Genomic DNA, 20333 nt, shown 5'->3' with positions numbered 1-20333 from the left:
TGGTATTAGTTTCAAACAAAAATCAACCCAAATTTCAGTTGAAAAACATACCAAAAACCAAAATTTCAATTTTATGACTTTTATTTAATCTAGATTGAATAAAAATTTAAATTAGTATTAAGTTTTTATTTGATCTAGAAAAATAAATATTTTTGACAAAATCCACAAATATTTTACCATTTCTAAATGAAATTTTAAGCCCATCATTCACAATTTAATTAAGTTTTAGTTAGCAAGTAGCCCATATCAATCTGCTTCTTAAAAATAATCAAAATGTTGCAATAACCATAATAATTTCGATCTTGCGCTGATAACGCTTTATTTAAATAAAAACAAATTCAGTTTAAATATTTTAAATAGAAAGTAAACAAGAATAATACTTCTTAAATGTAAGTTTTTAGTTATTTTAACATTATTTATTTATAACTATTAATTTATTATTATTATATAAGATGGAAAGAAGTTGTCAAAAAAAATAACAACAAATGTAAAAAAAAAAAAAAGTTTTAGCATTAAATTGCATTTTTAGATTTTTCATTTTCTAATGATATTATATTGATTTTTAGAGAATATAGATTTCTCATTTTCTAATGAAATTAATTTGTTTAGCTGAAATTTTGATATATATTGTTTTGGTAAAATGTTTGCGAATCAGTTTTGGTATTGAATTAGTATACCTGAAATTTCAGTTTATTTAATTTTTGACATATTCCTTCTTGTTCAATCACTAATAAATTTATAACACATCATTTTATAAATAATTGCAGTTATTTAATGTTCAAATTTATTTATGTAATCTTTGCATAATACCTACATAATAAGTCGTAAATAATGTTAACATAATATACTTACACCAAAAGTATGCCATAATTTAAATAATTGATACTTGCAAAAAAGAATAAATATATACCAGTTTATAACTTCATAAACAACCAATGATTTAGAAATATTTTATAAACATCTTTGCTTCCAAAAACGCTGCAGGAAACCACTATTAGAGTTGAAAGTTAATGGAAGAGAAAAGATGAAGTTTATAGAGCAAGATAACGATTAACAACTTAAAAGATTGCAAATTGTATGAATCAAGAAAATCAAGATAAAGAGAGCGAAATCCAAAGTACTTATGTTTGAGGAAAAAAATAAACAAATAAAAATTTTTGGAGCACTTGGGAACAGTCACAGAAAAAGGATGACACTTAATTGAATGACAAGTAACACGAGAATGAACTTTAGTTGATGACACAAGAGACGCTAACTCTTTAGAGCAGCACCCATTATAGTATTTATAGAATAGAGAAAATGAAGCAACATTACGACGATGTGACAATGGTTGAAAGTTGGCTGCAAGAGCAGATCCAACTATTTTTACAATTTGTTTTTGCACTTTGTCTTAAAGAGAAAAGGTATCATTCGAAAATCTGCTCCAGATATGGCAACATTATTCCATACAAAGACCAACTTGAGATTTATAGAGATAAAGAATAGAGTCCGGAGTAAAAAAGTGGCAAGCAGGAAAGAGAGATGCAATGTTAGCAGATGCTAATTTTGCAATGGATTGAATAAATGGTTTCTGAGAAGAAACAGAAATAATTGTTAATCCTAGAAGACGAAGGGTAGATGATTCATGGAGTACATTACTGTTCATAAATTTAAGAAGATCTAGACTGTTGTAATAACGATTAGCTGAAAATAATTGAGCTAAAGTTCACCAGCCACTGAGAACCCCATGCTGTAGCAGAAGTTAAATCCTTTCAAAGCTCAAATGTCCTCTCCAAGTAATCAAAAAGTGTTAGCTTCTTCTCAAGACAAGAATAAATGGTAGTACGATCAGCAAACAATCCCACCTAAGATAAGAGAATTTCTAGGAGTTCGTTAATGTAAACTAAAAAAAGTATATATACTTGAGGAACCCCTAAAGTTACAGGAAATAGAGAAGAGTGCTGTCCATCGAGGACAAATTATATACTATGATTGGTAACAAAAGATTCAATAATCTTGAAGATGTTGTCTGATACGCCATTAGAAGAGAGCTTATGGAGAAAACCAGCTTGTCAAACTTTATCAAAGGTTTTATAAATGTCAAAAGTGATAGCCCAAATCACTCCACATCTATCTAAAACCTATCGGTTATTAACAAATCAGCAGTAGAACAAGAAGATCAAGATCCATATTGACGATCAGAAAGTAAGTTATTAGATTCAAGATGAGAGAATAAGTGTTTGTTATTTAAAAACTCAAAAACCTTGCTAATGATAGGAAGAAGAATAATGGGACGGTAGTTAGACTAGTCAGATTCTTGTTTGACTATATCAGGTAGGATGTAATTAGTGTTAATATGGAAGCAATTGTTATGGTTGGAAATTGCAGCAGCACATTGAGAGGAAAACCACGAAGAAGGTGAGGTTTGACTTGGAATTATCAAAAGGGAATAAGGGATTTCATGCTAGCCTTAATCCAAGAAGTTACATAAGAAGCACATTTTTCAGCAAGAAGACAAATGATTTCTACCTGAGGGCCATCACAAAGAAAATCGCAGAAAGAGTCTCAATGATAGGGGGATTCTAATAATGAAGAAGAATGAGATAATAGTTTTAGAGTTTTTAAATAATTTATTAAATAAAAAAAACAAATTTTTTTTATGATTGTTTGAAATAAAACCATTGTATCTTAATTAACAAAGAATATTATATATAATTTCTTATATATAAATATGTATTTTCTATGACAAATCTTTTCAAACTTTTTCTATATTTAATTTTATTAACATCTTTCAATAGTGAAAAACTGTAGCACAAAAACAAACATTAGGTAACATAACTAAATTAAATGGTGTAATCAAAAGTACTGGTTTCAATAAGCATTCAATAGTACTATTACATTAAAATTAAAAAAATATATATATTAAAAAGAGATTTTAAAAGCTTAAATATTTCTTGAAATTTATAAAAACCATTTGACAAAATATTAAATAAATACTAAGCTATAAATTTAAATTAATAATAATTATTGTAAAGTTTTAATATAAATGACAAAAACCGGGCTGCTAAACAATTTCACTCTTTAGAGTCTTAATAAAAAAATAAATTAGCTCAAAAAAATGTTACATTTTATTAATACAACTGTGTGTTCAACTTTGATTCTGTTTTTTATAAAAAATAAAAAGTTTACAAATACAATAAAAAAACTTTTAAAATATTTGATCTTTTTACTAAAAAATTTGTAACTGGTTAATTTTGGGGGTAACGAATCGAATGAAATGATCAAAAAAAATATTTTTAAGTACCAGTATTTTTTATAAACCTGGTTTTGATGCTCAAAAAACCCATGTGGCCTTGATGATATCAATTGATATAATGTGTAATATGATATCATATTACACATTATTTTATATTCATTGATCTTTCAAAAAATGTAAAGATTTTGATCTGCAAGTATATGGATTTCCATAGATAATGTTGCACAGTTCCCACTTTTTTGTAGCAGAATATTGCAATTGATTTTTCACTACCTTCCAGATTAGCTGGAACCCTGAAACTTTTAGCATTTCTGTAGTGCTAATGAATGTACACAGTAAAACTGTTTCAAGACATTAACGGAGACTGGGGCAAGTGCCCCAATTTTTTGTTGTTGAATCTTTTGATAGATTTTCCTACCTTCCAGACAAACTGAAGCTCTAAAAATTTTAGCATTTGTGTAGCCCTGATGAATGTGTGTTAAAATTGTTTACAGGGCAGACGACTAGAACTATTTTTTTTTTTTTTTGCATTTTCAATAAAGATAACTTTGGAAATATTGATTTTAAAAATTTTAATGGTTTGTACTTGTTCTGTTTTATTTAATTATTTACAAAATAAAATACAAAAATATAAGGTGTCAAGATTGTGTTAAGATTTGCTAAGATGCATCAACGGTCAAAGATACATCCGTCCAGTTGTTGTTACAGCTGCATTAATAGTAGAAATTATGATTGAAACCCAAAACTCATCTGCTCTAGATGGTCAGAAAAGTTTGTTAAAAGGACCATGTGGGTGCATAAATATCACCATAACATCTTGCTCAATATTGTTAATTTATCATATTAATCTGATGAAATGTATCATATTTACACAGAACAAATTCACAGAATTTCAATGTATTAATGTTAATTTTCAATGTATGGAGCTTAATTTTCAATGTATTGGAGTTAATTTGCTGATTAGATTAAATACTTTATCAGAAAAATATCAGAAAAAAAAAAAATGCCTGTTATATTAAAATCTTCACTTGTTTGTTTAAAGTTTTAAACTTTCACTTGTTTGTTTAGTATCTATAGATTCTATTTAAATTGATGGCAGCTCCTAATTCCAGGAATTGTTCTACTTAGTTGCAAACGTTTTTTTCAAAGTGGTGTGCAATTCTGTCAGTCTTTCTTTTTCAATTTTGAAAAAATAATCCCTTTAATATTTTTTGCACAGCAGTCAAGCAATTTATTACAATTCAATAACTGGTTATTTATGGGGCTTTGTAGACTTGCATTTTTAGTTAAGCGTATAACAGTGCCACCAATACCATCACATGGTGACTTACCATGACTTAATAAATAGAGGGCAACAGAGTGTAACATGCATTGACTTTGGTACCAATGGTAACTTTGGATTTCATCTGGAATCACAAACGTGTAGTTTTCTGCAAAATCACCTAAGACAATAGAGCAGTCTTTTGCCATATTTTCCTTTTGTTACCTTAGATATCTTGCTTGACATTTTGCAATGTAGGAATAAGCTGTTAACATGTTTATTGTCTCTGATAAAATCAATTTGTATTCTTCAATTGTTGTTGTCTGACAGATCAATTTTGTTCTGTCCATTTTCTTTTCAATTCAATTAAAGTAATTTAGGTATCAGCATGTAGAGAGATAGCAGCTTCAGTAGAAAATGGTAGTGGTAGAAGTAAGAAAACTTGAAGAGAGTGCCTTACATATTGTATGAATGAGCTTTAGCTAAGAAAAATAAAATGATAGATTGTTTATATTAGGGAAACAGCATAAAAGAAAAAGGCTAAATCCTGATGATGTTGATAATAATCATCATCATCACTATAATCATCATCATCATCATCATCATCATCATCATCATCATCATCATCATCATCATCATCATCATCATCATCATCATCATCATCATCATCAGACTTTAGCCCTCTTTTATGTTGTTGATGATGATGATCATGATGATTATGATGATCATGACAATGATGATGATCATCACCATCATGATAATAATGATGATTATGATGATCATGTTGATCATAATGATGTTTATATATGCATATATATACAAAATATAACAATTTTGAATAAAAGAAATATACTTTAGGATGTCTAAATGTTTATACACCACAACCCACACACCCATAAAAACAGGGTCACAAACCCGGTCCTGGCCCCGGTCAAATATCAACCCTTACAATGGTCACTAACTAAATATGCAGTGACATTTTTAAAAATTTCTGGGTCATTTGACATGGAATTAATCTTTGGTCAAAATGAAAAAATGAATTTTGAAACATTTTTACCTTAAATCTGTAAGGATAATTATAAATCTCTCTGTACATGAAGATCTAATTATTGACCATATAGATGCAAAATATACATATTCACATGCTCAAATGCAAAGTGTTTTGTAACCAATTAGCTATAAACAACTAAATTGTGAATTAATTTGAAAGTTAAATAAGTTGCTCTATGTCAATCCTTAATAATTTGTTCCAATTTTTTTTACTTAGTCTTGAGCTAAGTAAAAAAATTGGAACAAATTATTAAGGATTGACATTTTAAAATGAGTATTAATCAGAGTCTTTATACTATGGCAACAATTCAAAAGTTATCATATCAATTTGAATTGATGAAATTGTTATAAAACATGGATTTGCCTTTTTAGAGCTAATAAATAATTTTAATCAATATTGATCTTTATATCTTTTTCTATCTTTTGCTTTTCTTCTGATAGAATGAGTCTATTAGTAGAACAGCAAAACTAATCCAACAATACCTGAGACTTTTCTTAATTTAATATTTTTTTACTCATTTTAACCTGATAACAATGATAACCAAAACCTATCCAATTAAATAACAATTATTATTAAAATGATAGCTATACAGTATGTAATTGTAACTTTCAGTTACACAAAGTGTTATCAATGTCTCCTGTTAAAATCTTTGTTATCAATGTTTCCTGTTAAAAACTTTTATCTAAAAATAACAAAAAGTATAAAAACTAATAAAATGTACATAAACGCTGCTTAAAAAAACTGATTGTTTAATTTATACTAAAAAATGTGAGCTCAGGAATATTTTGAATATTTATTAGTAACTAGTAGAAAATTTGGCTCCAGAAAAAAAAAAAAAAAAAAAAAAAAACAGCTTAAAATTCAGAAAAATCTGGTTAAATGATTTTTGAGCAATTAACAATTAAAAGGTGCTGAACTTTATTGTGCTCAACAGATACATCGTTTTTTATAGAGTTTTAAAACAGAATGACTAATCTTCACATGACTGTAAACTCAGTATCAATGAGAAGTGGTGGTCCAGTAATTGGAGTATTCTGTCAATCCATCAAATCAATGTAGTCTCCAGCTGAAAAGTTAATTTTAGAACATTAAAAAGAGCTCACACTTCTTTTATCAGACACACATACAAATATTCTTGAGTGTTTACATCAATTACTTAACATTGATAGAAGTTTTTTTTGAAATAGTATTCATTTCATAGAATCACTGAACCAATAAAACCAATAAACTTAAACAACTTACTTTTAAAAAATGCTGTTTTAAAAGGTTTTTCTTTAGTACTTACTAAAGAAAAACCTTTTAAAACAGCATTACAAATTTCATGTGTAATATACTTCTCTTTTTATTATTACTATTTTTTTTTAACTTTTTATAGTTTGTTTTTTTGTCACTTTGTTTAACTGGAACACAGTTCAAGTTCATAAAATTGAAAGCTGGCATCAAAATTAGATTTATTTTTAACCCTTTTAAACTTACTTAAACATTAGTAAACTTTTCTTTTTTTTTTAGTATTTTTTCAGTCAATTTCTTCAAAACTATTTATTTGAAAAATTATTGGGGAGGGGGAGAAGCAAATGCCCCTGCTGCCCACCCGGTTGCTATGGGCCCATATATAAACATAAAAGAAGAAAAAAATGTAAATAAATTTATACTTTATGAACAATTAGTAAAAATGAAAAAGAACTACTAAAAATTATTAGCATATTAATATAACATAAAACTATTTACACAATACTAATATACTAATACACATACTATTTTTACAAAGAAAATATTTGTTTACCTCTACTTGAACCATCTGATCTTTTGTGACTACGCTTTTCATACTCCCAACTGTGTTTACTTGACATATTAAATTCATAGCATATCGATATATTATTTTGCTTTAGTTCCTATTATGGTTACCTGATAAATAAATATCTATATCTATATCCATCTATCAATATATATATATATATATATATATATATATATATATATATATATATATATATATATATATATATATATATATATATATATATATATATATATATATATATATATTGTATTTAATACAAAATATTAATGTGCAAATATTATGTATACATTATTTAATATTTCCACATTATAATAGTAATAAAATAATATATAAGATTTTATTACTATAAAATAATATATAATAATTTATACATTATAATAGTATAATATAATAATTTGGATATATTTAGACATTCTAATAGTGCAATATTTAATACTTGCACATTAAAATAGTAATAAAATAATGTATAATATATTATTACTTTTACCACATATAATAAAAAAATATATTATATTATCTACAAACCTATTATATTACTGATTTATATTTTTAGCATTGCATTAAAAAAATTTATATATATTTATAAGGAAATCAAATCAAAAATACTTTTTATTGGATTTAAATTTTTACAAAATGAGACTTTGAACAGTCTATGTGCAGTAACAAGCAAAAAATGATAGTAAACTAGTACAAACTATAAGTAAATAAACATACGATGATTGTAATACTTTAAATTTCATAAATTAAATAAGTGATTATTAATTATTCAGCCGGTAACTTATCGCTCTAAAATTTAAAGAACGCAATTTTATGTTTTTATCTGTCATTATGAACTTTCTTCTCGCTCATCCAAAGTATACTCCAGAGCATTACAAATAACATAAGTTGAGTATTAAAGCAAAATCTATTTATTAGACATAATAAATCAAAAGTAGTGTATAGTACAAAGTAGTGTATTGATCTACTAATTTCCTAGACATTATTCTTACTCTAGTTGCAACTTCTAAATTTTCTTACTTTCATTGTCGCTCCAGCTGCAGCAAATTTTTAATTAATGATATTTAATAAATCGCAATGAAAAAATTGATTATTATTTGTGCATTTGGATCTATAACGTTTCTAATTGTTCAAATTTACATTATGTTATATAGTGAATATAATTCTGCAAAAAACAATGAAAAAGTTTTCAACATAAATTTTTTATTTAACGTAAAATTAATGCAAGAAATTCTAAAAAAATTTCAAGTAATTAGTGTATTAATTGACAAAGATATTTTATCGATTCCTATTTCAAAATTTAAAATTCAAAATAAGATTGACGTTTACAATTGCAATCATTTTTGCTCAAAATTTTCTACAGTTTTTTTGATTAGTGGTATAAAGATTGAAAGAAAATTCGCTGAAATTAAAACATCATGGGAAAAGCATGGTTTTCATGTTGATATTAATGAAGATTTTGATATGGCACATGAATCTTTAGAACATTTTAAAGATGCAAAAAAGCAAATTTACCATATATTTTTGACGAGAAATTCAACTTTACTACATTTAGTTGTTTCTTATCCACGTTTTAAGGGTCATTGGAGCAAAAAATGTACCATGAAAAAAAGCTCTACCATAGCTTTATTTTCTCAACAGTCTCACCTATTTTGCCTTTCTGATTATATTTTTAAATTTCCTTACCCAAGAACAGTGTTGCTAGATGGCGTATCAGTAAATGTGCCTCAGTTTTTAAAAATTTTTTTACAAGAGTTTCAGACCCATATATTTATTCCTTGCAACTTTGCTCAAGCTCGATTATTTTATTCTCTCTATGGTTATGAAAATGACGAAGAAAGTGAAATTTTCAGATCAAAAGCTAAGCATATTCTTGAAATTGTTAGTATTGAACTTTCTAAGTATAATATTCCATTTTGGCTTAGTAGTGGCACACTTTTAGGCTGGTTTAGACAGTGTGATTTTATAACACATAGTAAAGATGTTGATATTGGAATATGGATAAAGTATTATAATGAAAGTTTTGTCTCATCTTTTTTAGAAAGAGGTTTTCATCTTAAGCATAGGTTTGGAAAGGTTGAGGATAGCTTTGAACTATCATTTGAAATGGAAAATATAAAACTTGACATTTTCTTTTTTTATGAAGATAGTAATTATATGTGGAATGGAGGTACCCAGGTAAAATCTAGAAAAAAATTTAAATATATTTTTCACAAATTTTCTTTATGTTGGTCAGAACTAAGCAATATTTTAGTAAGAGTACCCTGTGAACCAACTAAATATATTCAAGCTAATTATGGCAATGAATGGAGAATTCCAATTAAAACTTGGGACTGGAAATCAAGTCCACCTAATGTCCGTGAAAATGGTGAATGGCCAATGGAAGAGCAAGTAATTTATATGAATTAGCATTTAATGTGTTTCTCTAAATATTGTGTTTATTGATTTTTGAAATCTATTTATATTGCAATTTTCCTTTTAATATTTTGAATAAGTTAGTATTATTTTTATAATTAAATATATATACACACATATATATATATATATATATATATATATATATATATATATATATATATATATATATATATATATATATATATATATATATATATATATATATATATATATATAAATATATAAATATATATATATATATATATATATATATATATATATATATATATATATATACATATATATAGTTAGTATATTATTATAAAAATGTGTGAATATGACTATGATTTAAGTTCGATAATGATTGTAATTATTTTCAAATCATTTTCATTTCCACTGCATTTTTATTACTTTTTTTTTTAATATTTAATTCAAAAAGTTTTGTATTTGTAAATTAAATTTTAAACTTTCATACTGCAAAATATTTAGTACATATTAGTTTTTGAGTTTTTTAAGTTTGCCTAAAGTTATTTTTTGATTGCACTGTTTAAAATATATTTATTAACTAAGGTGGATTAAGGTGTACGTAAAAATTTTAATAATTCATATTTGTTCATCATTAGTTAAAAGTTTGCTATTTTTTATAGGTTATAAATAGCTGTATTAGATTAAAAAGGATTATCATTTTTTTCAATCCGTTTTTAATAGCTTAATTTTTTAGAAAACAAGTTTTGAAATTTTTTATCTGTAAATATTCTCAACCTTTAGCAGTAAAAAGTTTTTTTTTTTTGTTTTTTTTTTTTAATTATATTCTGTAAATAAGTTTAGGTTCATTTTGATTTTAACTTTATTGTTTAAATGTTTAGTTGTTTTTATATTTAATAATAAAAAACCATGTCAAGCAATAAACTTAAATCTAAAAGCAAAGAAGGAAAATCAAAGATTAAGTATGAGATTCCTAAGTTAACAGAGCTTGAAAATGAAATTGTTTTGCGTATGCCTGAACCCTATTCAAGCAGCCTTCGTGATGCTCTTCAAAGTGGTGGTTTAAAAGATAGACTACAAATAGATTTTGAAGAAGATGCTCGTCATGCCACTGTCAAATTTGATAAAGTAGTATTTGCAGCCAAACTTTATGACTTGCCTTGCATTGTGGAAACTTGGAAGACATTTGATAAAAAGAGTTTATGGAAAACTGGGGATATGTGTCAGGTTCTAATATGTAAAGACCCAGATGAACCTGACTCAAGTTCAGAGGAAGAAGAGAACCTAAGTATGGATTATATTAAGCGTAAACTGCAGGAAACTAAAAAGTATCAATATGCTCATGGCTTAACTCCACCATTAAAAAATGTACGAAAGCGTCGTTTTCGAAAAACAGCAAAGCAAAAATATATTGATGCACCTGAAATAGAAAAAGAAGTTAAACGTCTGTTGCGTGCTGATGTCAGTGCTGTTGATGTAAAATTTGAAATAATAAATGATGAGTTAGAAAGTAAAAAACTAGATAAGGAAGAAGAAATTGATATTGGTGGTCCAACACTTGAACAATTTAATGAGAATTCTAATTTTAGCATGTTTTCTGATGACATTGCTTTAGATGAAGGAGATATTTTACCTGATATTAGCAGTAGTGATGAAGAAGAAAATACCGAAATTAATGAGATAAAAAAGGAAAAATCTCATATGCATATTGAGTACGAAAAAAAATTGATGGAGATACGAGAAAAGAAACTTGAGCAAGAAATGAGAGTACGCAAGGCTGCAAATCCTTTTTTAAAACAACGATTTCAAACTGAATTGGACAATTTGAAACAACAAGAAGAAAAATTTATTGCTGAGATGGAAGAATTAAATTTGTAGTTTTTTAAAAAATATTTTAAAAAGTTAAAGAAATCATTTTTAGAAAAGTTTAAATATTTAAAAAAAATGTCTTCTGATAATTTTGAAAACATTCTTTTAATATATCATTTTTGAAAATATTCAAATCATTATATTTTATAAAGGTTTATTTATTAACAAAAATTTGTTCTTAAACATTTTTTTATTACATAAATTATTTTTAGCATGTGTATAATATTTTTATGGCGTGGTGTTTCACGTTCAAATTATAAATTTATATTAGCTGCTAATAGAGATGAGTACTTCTCAAGACCTGCAAAACCAGCTTCATTCTGGGAAGGAAGTGATTCACACATTCTGGCAGGTTAAAATACTGTTGGTTCCAAGTTTAAACTTGTTGAATCTCAATATTTGTTTTTATAAGTTATTTATAATCATTATTTGTATACGATTGCAGGTCAAGATTTGACTGAAGGATATGAAGGTGGAACTTGGTTAGGCATAACACGCTCAGGACGTGTGTGTTTTTTGACAAATATCAGTACAAATGAGTTCATCAGTTCTACTCAGAAGGGTCGTGGACAACTCGTTGCTGACTTTTTAAGAAATGAAATTAATCCATCTGATTATTTATTAGGCTTAGAAAAAATTAAAAAGACATTTCGTCCATTCAATTTGGTTGCTGGATTAATTGACAGTGATTTTATCTATATAAGTACTGAAAACAATTTGTGTACTTTGGAAAAAGGTTTTATTGTATGTTTCTTTTACAACAATCTTATTTTTTCTTTTTCTTCTTATCTTCTTATAATGATAATCTTTTGTACAATGATCATGTTTTAAAGTTAATGCTTCTAAATAATTTTTTTTATATTTTAGGATACTTATGTTTGACCAATAGTTCGTTAAATAAACCATGTTTAAAGGCCTTGAACAGCTTAAATAAATTCAAGGATTTGCTTCATGGTGAAAAAGAAATTGAAAACATTCACGAAAAGTTGTTCGCATTATTAGCTGATACTACTAAGTAACCTTAATAGTCTTTTTTATTATTTTTTAATCATTTTTTAAAATCTTAAAGAAGATTAACAGAAAATTTATTCAACTGTTATAATTGTTAACCTTTAGAAATACAGATCTTTGTCAGGAGTCTTCTGATGAATGGAATTCTTCAATATATATAGATCCTACAATTGCTCCTTTTGAAAATGCAAACGTTTTTGGAACAAGGTAAACTTCAACTTCAAGTAAGTTTATTTTTATTATTTTTTAATTTAAAAAAGAAAAAAACATTTTATTCATATTTAGAACAAGTACAGTCATTACAGTGGATACCAATAACCATGTTGTGTTCCAAGAAAAAACCAAAACAGATGCTAATCAGCAACTAAGTGATTGGTTGTCTAATACTTATGAATATGACATTATAAAGTGACGACTTTTTATTTGTTTTAGTTGCTAACTTTGTTTTTTTGCTAACTTTGTTTTTTTGCTAACTTTATATTAAGTATCATAATAGCTTTTATACTTTTTTCTAATAACCTTTGTTAGTAATCTTCTTTAATCTTCAGTATAAGTAGCTGGTAAATTGAACTATCGGTTTTTATCTAATTAGATATTTTGGGTAAGGGGGTAGTCCATAAAATACGCAACGCTAAATTTTACTAATAAACAAAACAAAAAAGATCAAAAGTTTTCCCTCGCGGAGCCTTAAGTTAAATGAAAAATCAAAATAGCACATTAAGTTTAGTGAAAATCGCCGCGTAAAAGAGCTTAAGATCTCCTACTTGTATTTTTTAAATAAATTTAGCGTTGCGTAATTTATGGACGATCCTAATAAAATACGTATTTTATTACGAGTTTATGCAAAGAATGTAGAGGCATGTTTTCAAAAAGTATTTTTCAATTTAATTATTAAAGTTATTGGATTTTTAGACTTGTTGCTACAATACAATGCCCTAACCTTACCATATAGCAAATAGTATTCTACAGCAAACCTTAAGATGCACTTAACTTACAAAATATTATTTTCTCTAATATGAATTCCAATTTTTTATATTTTTATATTTGTTATAATAAAGAAGATTATTTTCCAATTGTGTAACAAGTATAATAACATGGATTTTGTTATTTTAATTTATTAAAATTAAAAAGATGGTGTATTATTGAAAACTGTTCTGTTTTTTTTAAACGAAGGTATTTTTTAAAAGATTGTTTTACTTTTATTATTAATAAGTTTATGTTCTATACTAAAAATTATAACAAAATTTAAACAGGTTGAAAACGGGCTTGAGACCCGTTCTCAACCTGTTTAAATTTTGTAGATAAAGTATTTTATTGTTATTTTTATGCAAAAAAGGTATTTATAACTTTTCTTTTTTTTTTTAAATAAAGCAACAAACTGCTTATTTTATATATTCTTTAAACATAATATAATAAAATAAAAAAAAATAGTAAAAAAAAATATATATAAAAAAATAGATTATAATAGTTTGTACTATTCATAAATTTAAAAATTCAAGATGCTAAAGTGTTTAAACAAAGTTTAAACTTCTCTTTATTATTATTTAATTATAGTGCATTGTTTTTATGTATTACTTTTTTCCTTTTCAAGATGTAACTGAGAACATAACATGTAAATAAAAAATTGTAATATGTTATTGAGAAGCACAACACGTGAAAAAATGTTGTACTTCTTAATAACAGGTATGTAAGAATTCGTAATTTGTTATTCGAATGTAAGTTTTTCTTACAAAATGGATTTTTTTTCTTGGATCTCGATAAAATTTTTCCTATTTCTATATCTTGTAATATGAAAATGTTTGTTATAATATTCAAGAAAGGTGTCAAGAAATAGGTTATATGCGGAATTTGTGTGACCAAGATTACTTTCTTGGTATACATTTATCCATTTCATTGTTGATCAAGATTATTTAAATTTAAGCATAGAATTTTAATTTTTCGTTTCAAGGTTTTGATTTTAGAATTGTAAATTATGTTTGCATCTTCAACAAAAGAAAAGAATATTGAAAAGTGATATGAAGTATCAGTTTTAATTATTACTGTTTTTTAGAACTTATCTAGAAAAGTGTTTGTTTGAAAAAAATTTTGTACCACTAATAAAACTATAACCAAATAGTATAATAGAACTATAACCAAAGTCATCTTTTTAATATTTCCTGTGGTGTTCCTCAAGGTTCTATCAAGGGGCCACTTTTGTTCTTAATCTATATAAATGACTTAAATACAGCTTCAAACTTAATGAGTATCATATTTGTCGACGACAACAACTTATTCCTGACTAATAATGAGAGATTTTGTTGCTAAATTTTTAGGAGGGGTTCTCGATGAGAACATTACATGGAAACCGCATACTGAGTATATTCGTTCAAAAATATCTAAAAGTAACGGAGTCTTATATAATAGCTTTTTTACTTAAATATATTCCAGGTCATATTTAAACAAAAAATCGTTAACCCAACTTTATTACTCATTTATTCATACGTATATAAACTATGCCAACAAGCTTGGGGAAGCGCATAAAAAAATAAGTTACAATGCCTTTATCGCCGTCAGAAGCATGCAATCGCATTGATTAATTTTGTGGATCGTTTTACTCTACTTTTTTATGCTTTATTTACAAACTATTTAGTTTTACCTTTAAAGACCCTTTTTCTCTAAACCCAAATAATATTTACTTAGAAATAAAAATTCTGTATATGAACCTATTTTGCATAACAAAATTTAACAAATTTTGCATTACATTTCGAGCACCATATCTTTGGAATAAAATTTTAAAGATCGGAAAAGTATCTAATAAAAAAATAAAAAAATCGGAATTCGGAATTAGAAATTAAATTTTTTCGGAATTTGGTCGAATTCCGAAAATATTTTAAATTACTTGTCAATAAAATAATAAAAATAACTTATTTGAGATAATTCATTGTTATTTATTGCATAAAAAATACTTTCTTTAAAAATAAAAATGGAACATAAAATTATGCCAAATTCAATTAGTACAGAAACATTCTAATATGGTATATCATTTAATAATAAAAAATATAAAATTATTGTTTTATTTGCCAAAAATATGCCTTCAGGAAGCAGAGATCACTTTAAGCTGCGTCTTCGAGTCTCGTTCGAACTTTTGTACAAAAGTTACCAGCAATGAGAAGGCTCGCTCAGACTCCACGCTCGATGGCGGAATCAAAATCAAATGTGAGTAGACGGACTCTAATATTTTGACTGTTTGCCTGAGGAAGTTTCCATGTTAGTGTTAAATATCAATCTTTGTGCAAAGTTTCAATAACTTTGGCTATTGTTTTTTTCAATGGTCTAGTGAAAGATGGGCGAATCTCACTTTTTCCGCCATTGTGTAAATACTGAAGAGTTCCAGACACATTAGTTCGTCTTTGGCTTATTCGGTCTTCTAATTTCTTCTTTAATTTTAATGAAAGTTGATCAGATGAACAGTTAGTCTCACTGGGAGAAGTGCAGAGATAATGTTTTTAATCGACAAAATTTCAGCATCTTGAATAGCGATATCAGATGCAATGTCAACCAATGCTTTTCTAACATAGGTTTTTAGCTTGGTAAACCTTTCAAGTATTTTGACTAAGCTATTCCATCTAGTTCTAGTGTCCATTATAAGATTCAATTGTTTTCCAAATTCTTGTTTGCGAAGCACAACTGCTAATTACATGGAAAAAGCCGTCCAATTTTTTGCATCACAGCTGGCCCATCAGTTGTTATAGACGTAATATCTTTATCGATATTTAGATTGTTGTCTTGCGATGTGGTTTTTAGAGCCGTGAGGCATTTCTCTGCAGGAAAACGTCCTTTAACAGGTATTAAACCTAAATTCCAAAACTGTTTCTTGCCATGGACATTCGCATTTAAATAACATTGGTTTCTTGAAAATATCCATTCATCTGGAATTAAGCAAAATCTTTTTCCGTCTTCTTTTAAATTTATAAAATCCTGCATGATTTTAGCCCGCATTTTTTGAGCGTATTTTAAAACCATTTTGCGAATCGAGTTAGATGATTTTGGTAATACATAATCTCGAGCGCCTCTAGCCAAAAACAAATTTTTCAAATCGATAGACGTACAGAAAACTTTGAATAACATATTATCTAAGGCCCACGTTCGTGATACGATTGCAGAAAGCGATTCATCTTTTTTGTTGATTAAATAGTTTGTAATCATCATTTTTGATGTACTGCTTTCTGGACTTTCATCTTGCACGACATCTCATTTTAATACATTAATATTGTGTATTGTTCTTAAATGCGTGTGCTGCGGTGTTGTCGTTGAACCAGCGGTTTTTAGTATTGCATAACATATTTTACATTTTGCTGTTAGTTTTTTTGATACTCTTAAAAAATGAATCCAAACAGAATTTTGATTTTTACATTGCTTTGTGTATTCCGAATAACTTTCCTTTGAATACATTTTAGGATGTACTATTGATAATAATTTAACTTGTTAAACAAAACAAAATTAAAATTAAATAGTTATCAAATAATGTTGTTAAATTAAAACTGCAATTATTCCTGCTATTATTTGCTTACCTGTTTAAAAAATATTGATCCAAATAATTCAATAAACACCGCACTCCAATAAGCAAATCTCGACACTGCCGAAAATCGTAAAATATAAGAAATGATATGAATCGTAAAATATAAGAAAAGATATGAAATGAAGACATGAAACCGTTAGGGCTATTCTCCATTCAGCTTTTTTTAACTTTCCGCGCGGAAAGCGACTTCACGCATGCGCATACTGTAATATTGTAAAAAGTTGGCGGAAAATTATAATAAAAGTTAGAGAGCGGAAAGTTATTTGCTCCTATAGTATTATCCAATAAAAAACAAGAAAGCAATCACATGATACAAGAAATAATATTTTGTTTTAAACAAACTTTGAAAAATAAACAAGTATGAAATATTAATGCTAAATTAGATATAGTTAACGGGTAAATAAAGTAATAATTATTTTAGGAATAATATAACTAGACTTTTATAATATTTTACTTTACAACTAATTTGTTTTTAAATTATAAAAAGGTATAAAAGCATAATGGAAATTATTAACAATGGTGATTTGGCTAGAATTAATATGTCACCTGAACAACAAACATATATTTTATCTTTGCTTCAAAAACAAAAAAATTCACCGCAACTGTTTTTTTCGCAACCAACAATTGAAACCTCACTTATATGTTCTAAAGAATTAAATAAAAAAAAATGTAAATACAACTTTAAAAAGGAAAATTAACTCCAACGATATAGCCAAAATCGATAATAAAGAGTTTATTGAGTGTGTTAAAAAATACTCCTGTTTATGGAATACTGCATTATCTTCGCATAAAGATTATAATAAAAGATAAAAGAAAAAATGCTTGGGAAATGATTAATGAAAGTCTTGGTGGTGCTTATACAGGTTAATAAATTTCTTGCATTCAAAGGGAAACTATAGAGAAAAGTTTTAGTTTTGGGCTGATTTATGTTTATAGATCTTATTTATAATTCTAATCAATTAATAGTAACTGATTATACTTATTTTAATTTATCTTGGCACTCTAAGTAGTGCTTTATTTAAGTTTTTTTGTTATACTTGATTTTTTATTATTAAAACTCACTCTGTTCTAATTAACTTTATAGTTGAATTTTGAAAATTTTAAACGATGCAATGACAGACGAGAGAAAGCACCACGGTCAGGGGCAGCATCATCTATACTGCCAACATGAAAATATTTCAAACAACTACATTTCTTGACAGATACAATTTGTCCTCAAGACACAGATAGAGTTTTAGGTTGAAACAACTATATACACAAAAAATTTAGCTGAACAAGTCGGTTGCAGTTCCACCAATTTGCAGTTCAACACAAAAACTTTCTCAAGTCGCAATAAAAAAAAAACATAAAGCAGTCAATGCTATTGATACCTTACTTGTTGAAAGTTTAAAACAATTAAATAAAGATGACAATGAAACTATTAACACAGATTCTGATGATTTATATAGTAGAAGTTTGTTTAGCAGGTTAAAAGAGCTTCCAAAAAAGAAAAATCGTTTGGCAAGAATAAGAATTGAAGAGGTTTTATTTACTTTAGAGTTTGAAGAATAATAACTTTTTATATAAAAATTATATAAATTTATTTATATTTATGATAAAAACGTCAAACTTTAAGTTATTTTATTTTTTATTCCTTGTATACTGTGTCTGAATATTATTATTTACTATTTTATATTATTCTTCATCAAAAGGATTAGATGTACTGTTAACTATTCTATCTTGCCATAAAACTAAGCCCTTCTTCGAATTAAAGTAATGTTTATAATTATTTCTTATAGATTTTGCTTTTTTGATAAAATTATGAGCTCCTTGCCTAAGGAAAAAATTACTATGAATACATTACTGAACATTTCATAATACAGCAGATATTAAAATCAATAAAACACCTCCAATTTTAAAAACTATAAAAAATTAATAAAATATTGGAAAGTTAATGTTAAAGCAACTTTTAATCTTGATAAAGAACTTTTAATCTTGTTAAATAATTTACCTGAAATTGTATTTGATACTACTGCATGCGATAGTTTAGCTGTATTTTTGATATTTCTTAGCCTAGGATGAAATGTGAGCTTATTAGGCTGAACTAGTGGTTTTACTAAAGGGTTTGCCATTCCTGGTGGAAAATTTGGACATTTAAGCTTTGTATGATTGTCCTTGATATTATTCTTCATTAGACTATGAATAAATTTTTTGCCGCTTTTTTGACATAGGAATTTATTCATCCTGTTCTGTGTAGAGAGCTGAGATGTCTAACTCTACTTGTTTTAAATTTTGATGTGCTTTTTCAAGACTTGCTAAAAAATTTAAAAAAAAAAATTTTACAAAATACTTATTATAAAATAGTTATTTTTATTCAAATTAAAAAATGTAACTTTTATTATTTTTTTTAGACTTTTATCATTTATTTTACCTTTAATGTAATTTTAAAAGGTTATCAACGTTATTAACAATTACGATATAAATGTAATGATCTAGCTGGCAGCTGTTCCTAAGATAATTTAGGCTCTTCTTTTTTTTGTATAGAGTTTTCTAATCGACTACCACAATAAGGGGGCCAGTAACAGAAATTCACATTAACAATCCACTTCAGTGGTACAATTGCTACAGAGTTATCATTTATAAAATGCATGATAGCAAACTGCATTTTCTAAAATAAATTAAGCAAAATATTAAAACAAATAAAACATAGAAATCTTTAAAATTAGAAGTAAAATAAGACTCAATAAAACATATTTTTCACACTTAAAAGAAAATTTTAAATGATGCCAGAATAATTGACTATAAAAATAAATAATCCATTTTTTTTTTCAATCAATGAGAGAACAGTTTTATAAGTAAACAAATTAGTGATTAAAAAGTTCTTTAAAAACCATAAAACTTATAAATAAAGTATAAATGTATATACAACAAATGTATAACTCAACAAGGGTACAATAAAATAATCTGATGAATCAACATTTTTAGGAAGACAAAGATATTTTTTGAAAACTACTGAAACAGATAAAAGGTGCAATTCAGAACTCTTTTAAAAAAACTTCTTAACCAGTCAATATCCATAAAGAAGGTTATTATGGATAACTTCTTTAATAAGGAAGTTAAAAAAATGATTAATTACTAAACTGTATTTAAAAAAAAGTAAGCTAGGGCTCAATAAAAGATAATGTTTTT

The 20333-nt window shown here is 26.3% G+C and overlaps 4 protein-coding genes and 1 long non-coding RNA gene across 5 annotated transcripts in view; 3 read left to right on the top strand and 2 right to left on the bottom strand.

Moving 5' to 3' along the window:
• LOC100198749 (histone-lysine N-methyltransferase SETD1B) overlaps positions 1-7497 on the bottom strand; it is a 33067-nt gene extending 25570 nt beyond the window's left edge. The window contains exon 1 of the mRNA XM_065808158.1: positions 7331-7497. Coding sequence (XP_065664230.1) covers positions 7331-7397 — 67 coding nt within the window. The 5' untranslated portion in view covers positions 7398-7497. The remainder of the gene's footprint in view (positions 1-7330) is intronic.
• Positions 7498-8222: 725 nt separating this feature from the next.
• On the top strand, positions 8223-9775 carry LOC100205945 (ribitol-5-phosphate transferase FKTN). The gene has a single exon (XM_065808159.1). It carries the CDS (start codon positions 8423-8425, stop codon positions 9752-9754), a length of 1332 nt encoding a protein of 443 aa, XP_065664231.1. The 5' UTR covers positions 8223-8422; the 3' UTR covers positions 9755-9775.
• Positions 9776-10578: 803 nt separating this feature from the next.
• Positions 10579-11685, top strand: LOC100209488 (transcription initiation factor TFIID subunit 7). The gene has a single exon (XM_065808156.1). The coding sequence runs from the start codon at positions 10637-10639 to the stop codon at positions 11603-11605; it is 969 nt and encodes a 322-aa protein (XP_065664228.1). The 5' UTR covers positions 10579-10636; the 3' UTR covers positions 11606-11685.
• Positions 11686-11778: 93 nt separating this feature from the next.
• On the top strand, positions 11779-13756 carry LOC100212946 (transport and Golgi organization protein 2 homolog). Its single transcript, XM_065808157.1, has 5 exons — positions 11779-11948; positions 12042-12332; positions 12464-12611; positions 12713-12814; positions 12893-13756. Exons 1-5 carry the CDS (start codon positions 11810-11812, stop codon positions 13017-13019), a joined length of 807 nt encoding a protein of 268 aa, XP_065664229.1. The 5' UTR covers positions 11779-11809; the 3' UTR covers positions 13020-13756.
• A 5443-nt stretch (positions 13757-19199) lies between these two features.
• Positions 19200-19812, bottom strand: LOC136086619 (uncharacterized). The gene is made up of 2 exons (XR_010641473.1): positions 19576-19812; positions 19200-19459 (listed from the first exon to the last, which is right to left on the bottom strand). It is a non-coding gene; the product is annotated as an uncharacterized LOC136086619 (long non-coding RNA).
• Positions 19813-20333: the final 521 nt, after the last annotated feature.

Source organism: Hydra vulgaris, chromosome 10, assembly GCF_038396675.1.
Source record: "Hydra vulgaris chromosome 10, alternate assembly HydraT2T_AEP".
In the NCBI taxonomy this organism is placed as follows: Eukaryota; Metazoa; Cnidaria; class Hydrozoa; order Anthoathecata; family Hydridae; genus Hydra; species Hydra vulgaris.
The sequence above is the reverse complement of the archived record's forward strand: the minus strand, read 5'-3'. Positions and strand labels throughout refer to the sequence as shown.

Coding starts and splice junctions, on each gene's coding strand:
- LOC100209488 (XM_065808156.1), top strand. CDS start 10,637: ATGTCAAGCAATAAACTTAAATCTAAAAGCAAAGAAGGAAAATCAAAG.
- LOC100212946 (XM_065808157.1), top strand. CDS start 11,810: ATGTGTATAATATTTTTATGGCGTGGTGTTTCACGTTCAAATTATAAA. Junction 11,949..12,041: donor TGATTCACACATTCTGGCAG/GTTAAAATACTG, acceptor ATACGATTGCAG/GTCAAGATTTGACTGAAGGA. Junction 12,612..12,712: donor TTATTAGCTGATACTACTAA/GTAACCTTAATA, acceptor GTTAACCTTTAG/AAATACAGATCTTTGTCAGG.
- LOC100205945 (XM_065808159.1), top strand. CDS start 8,423: ATGAAAAAATTGATTATTATTTGTGCATTTGGATCTATAACGTTTCTA.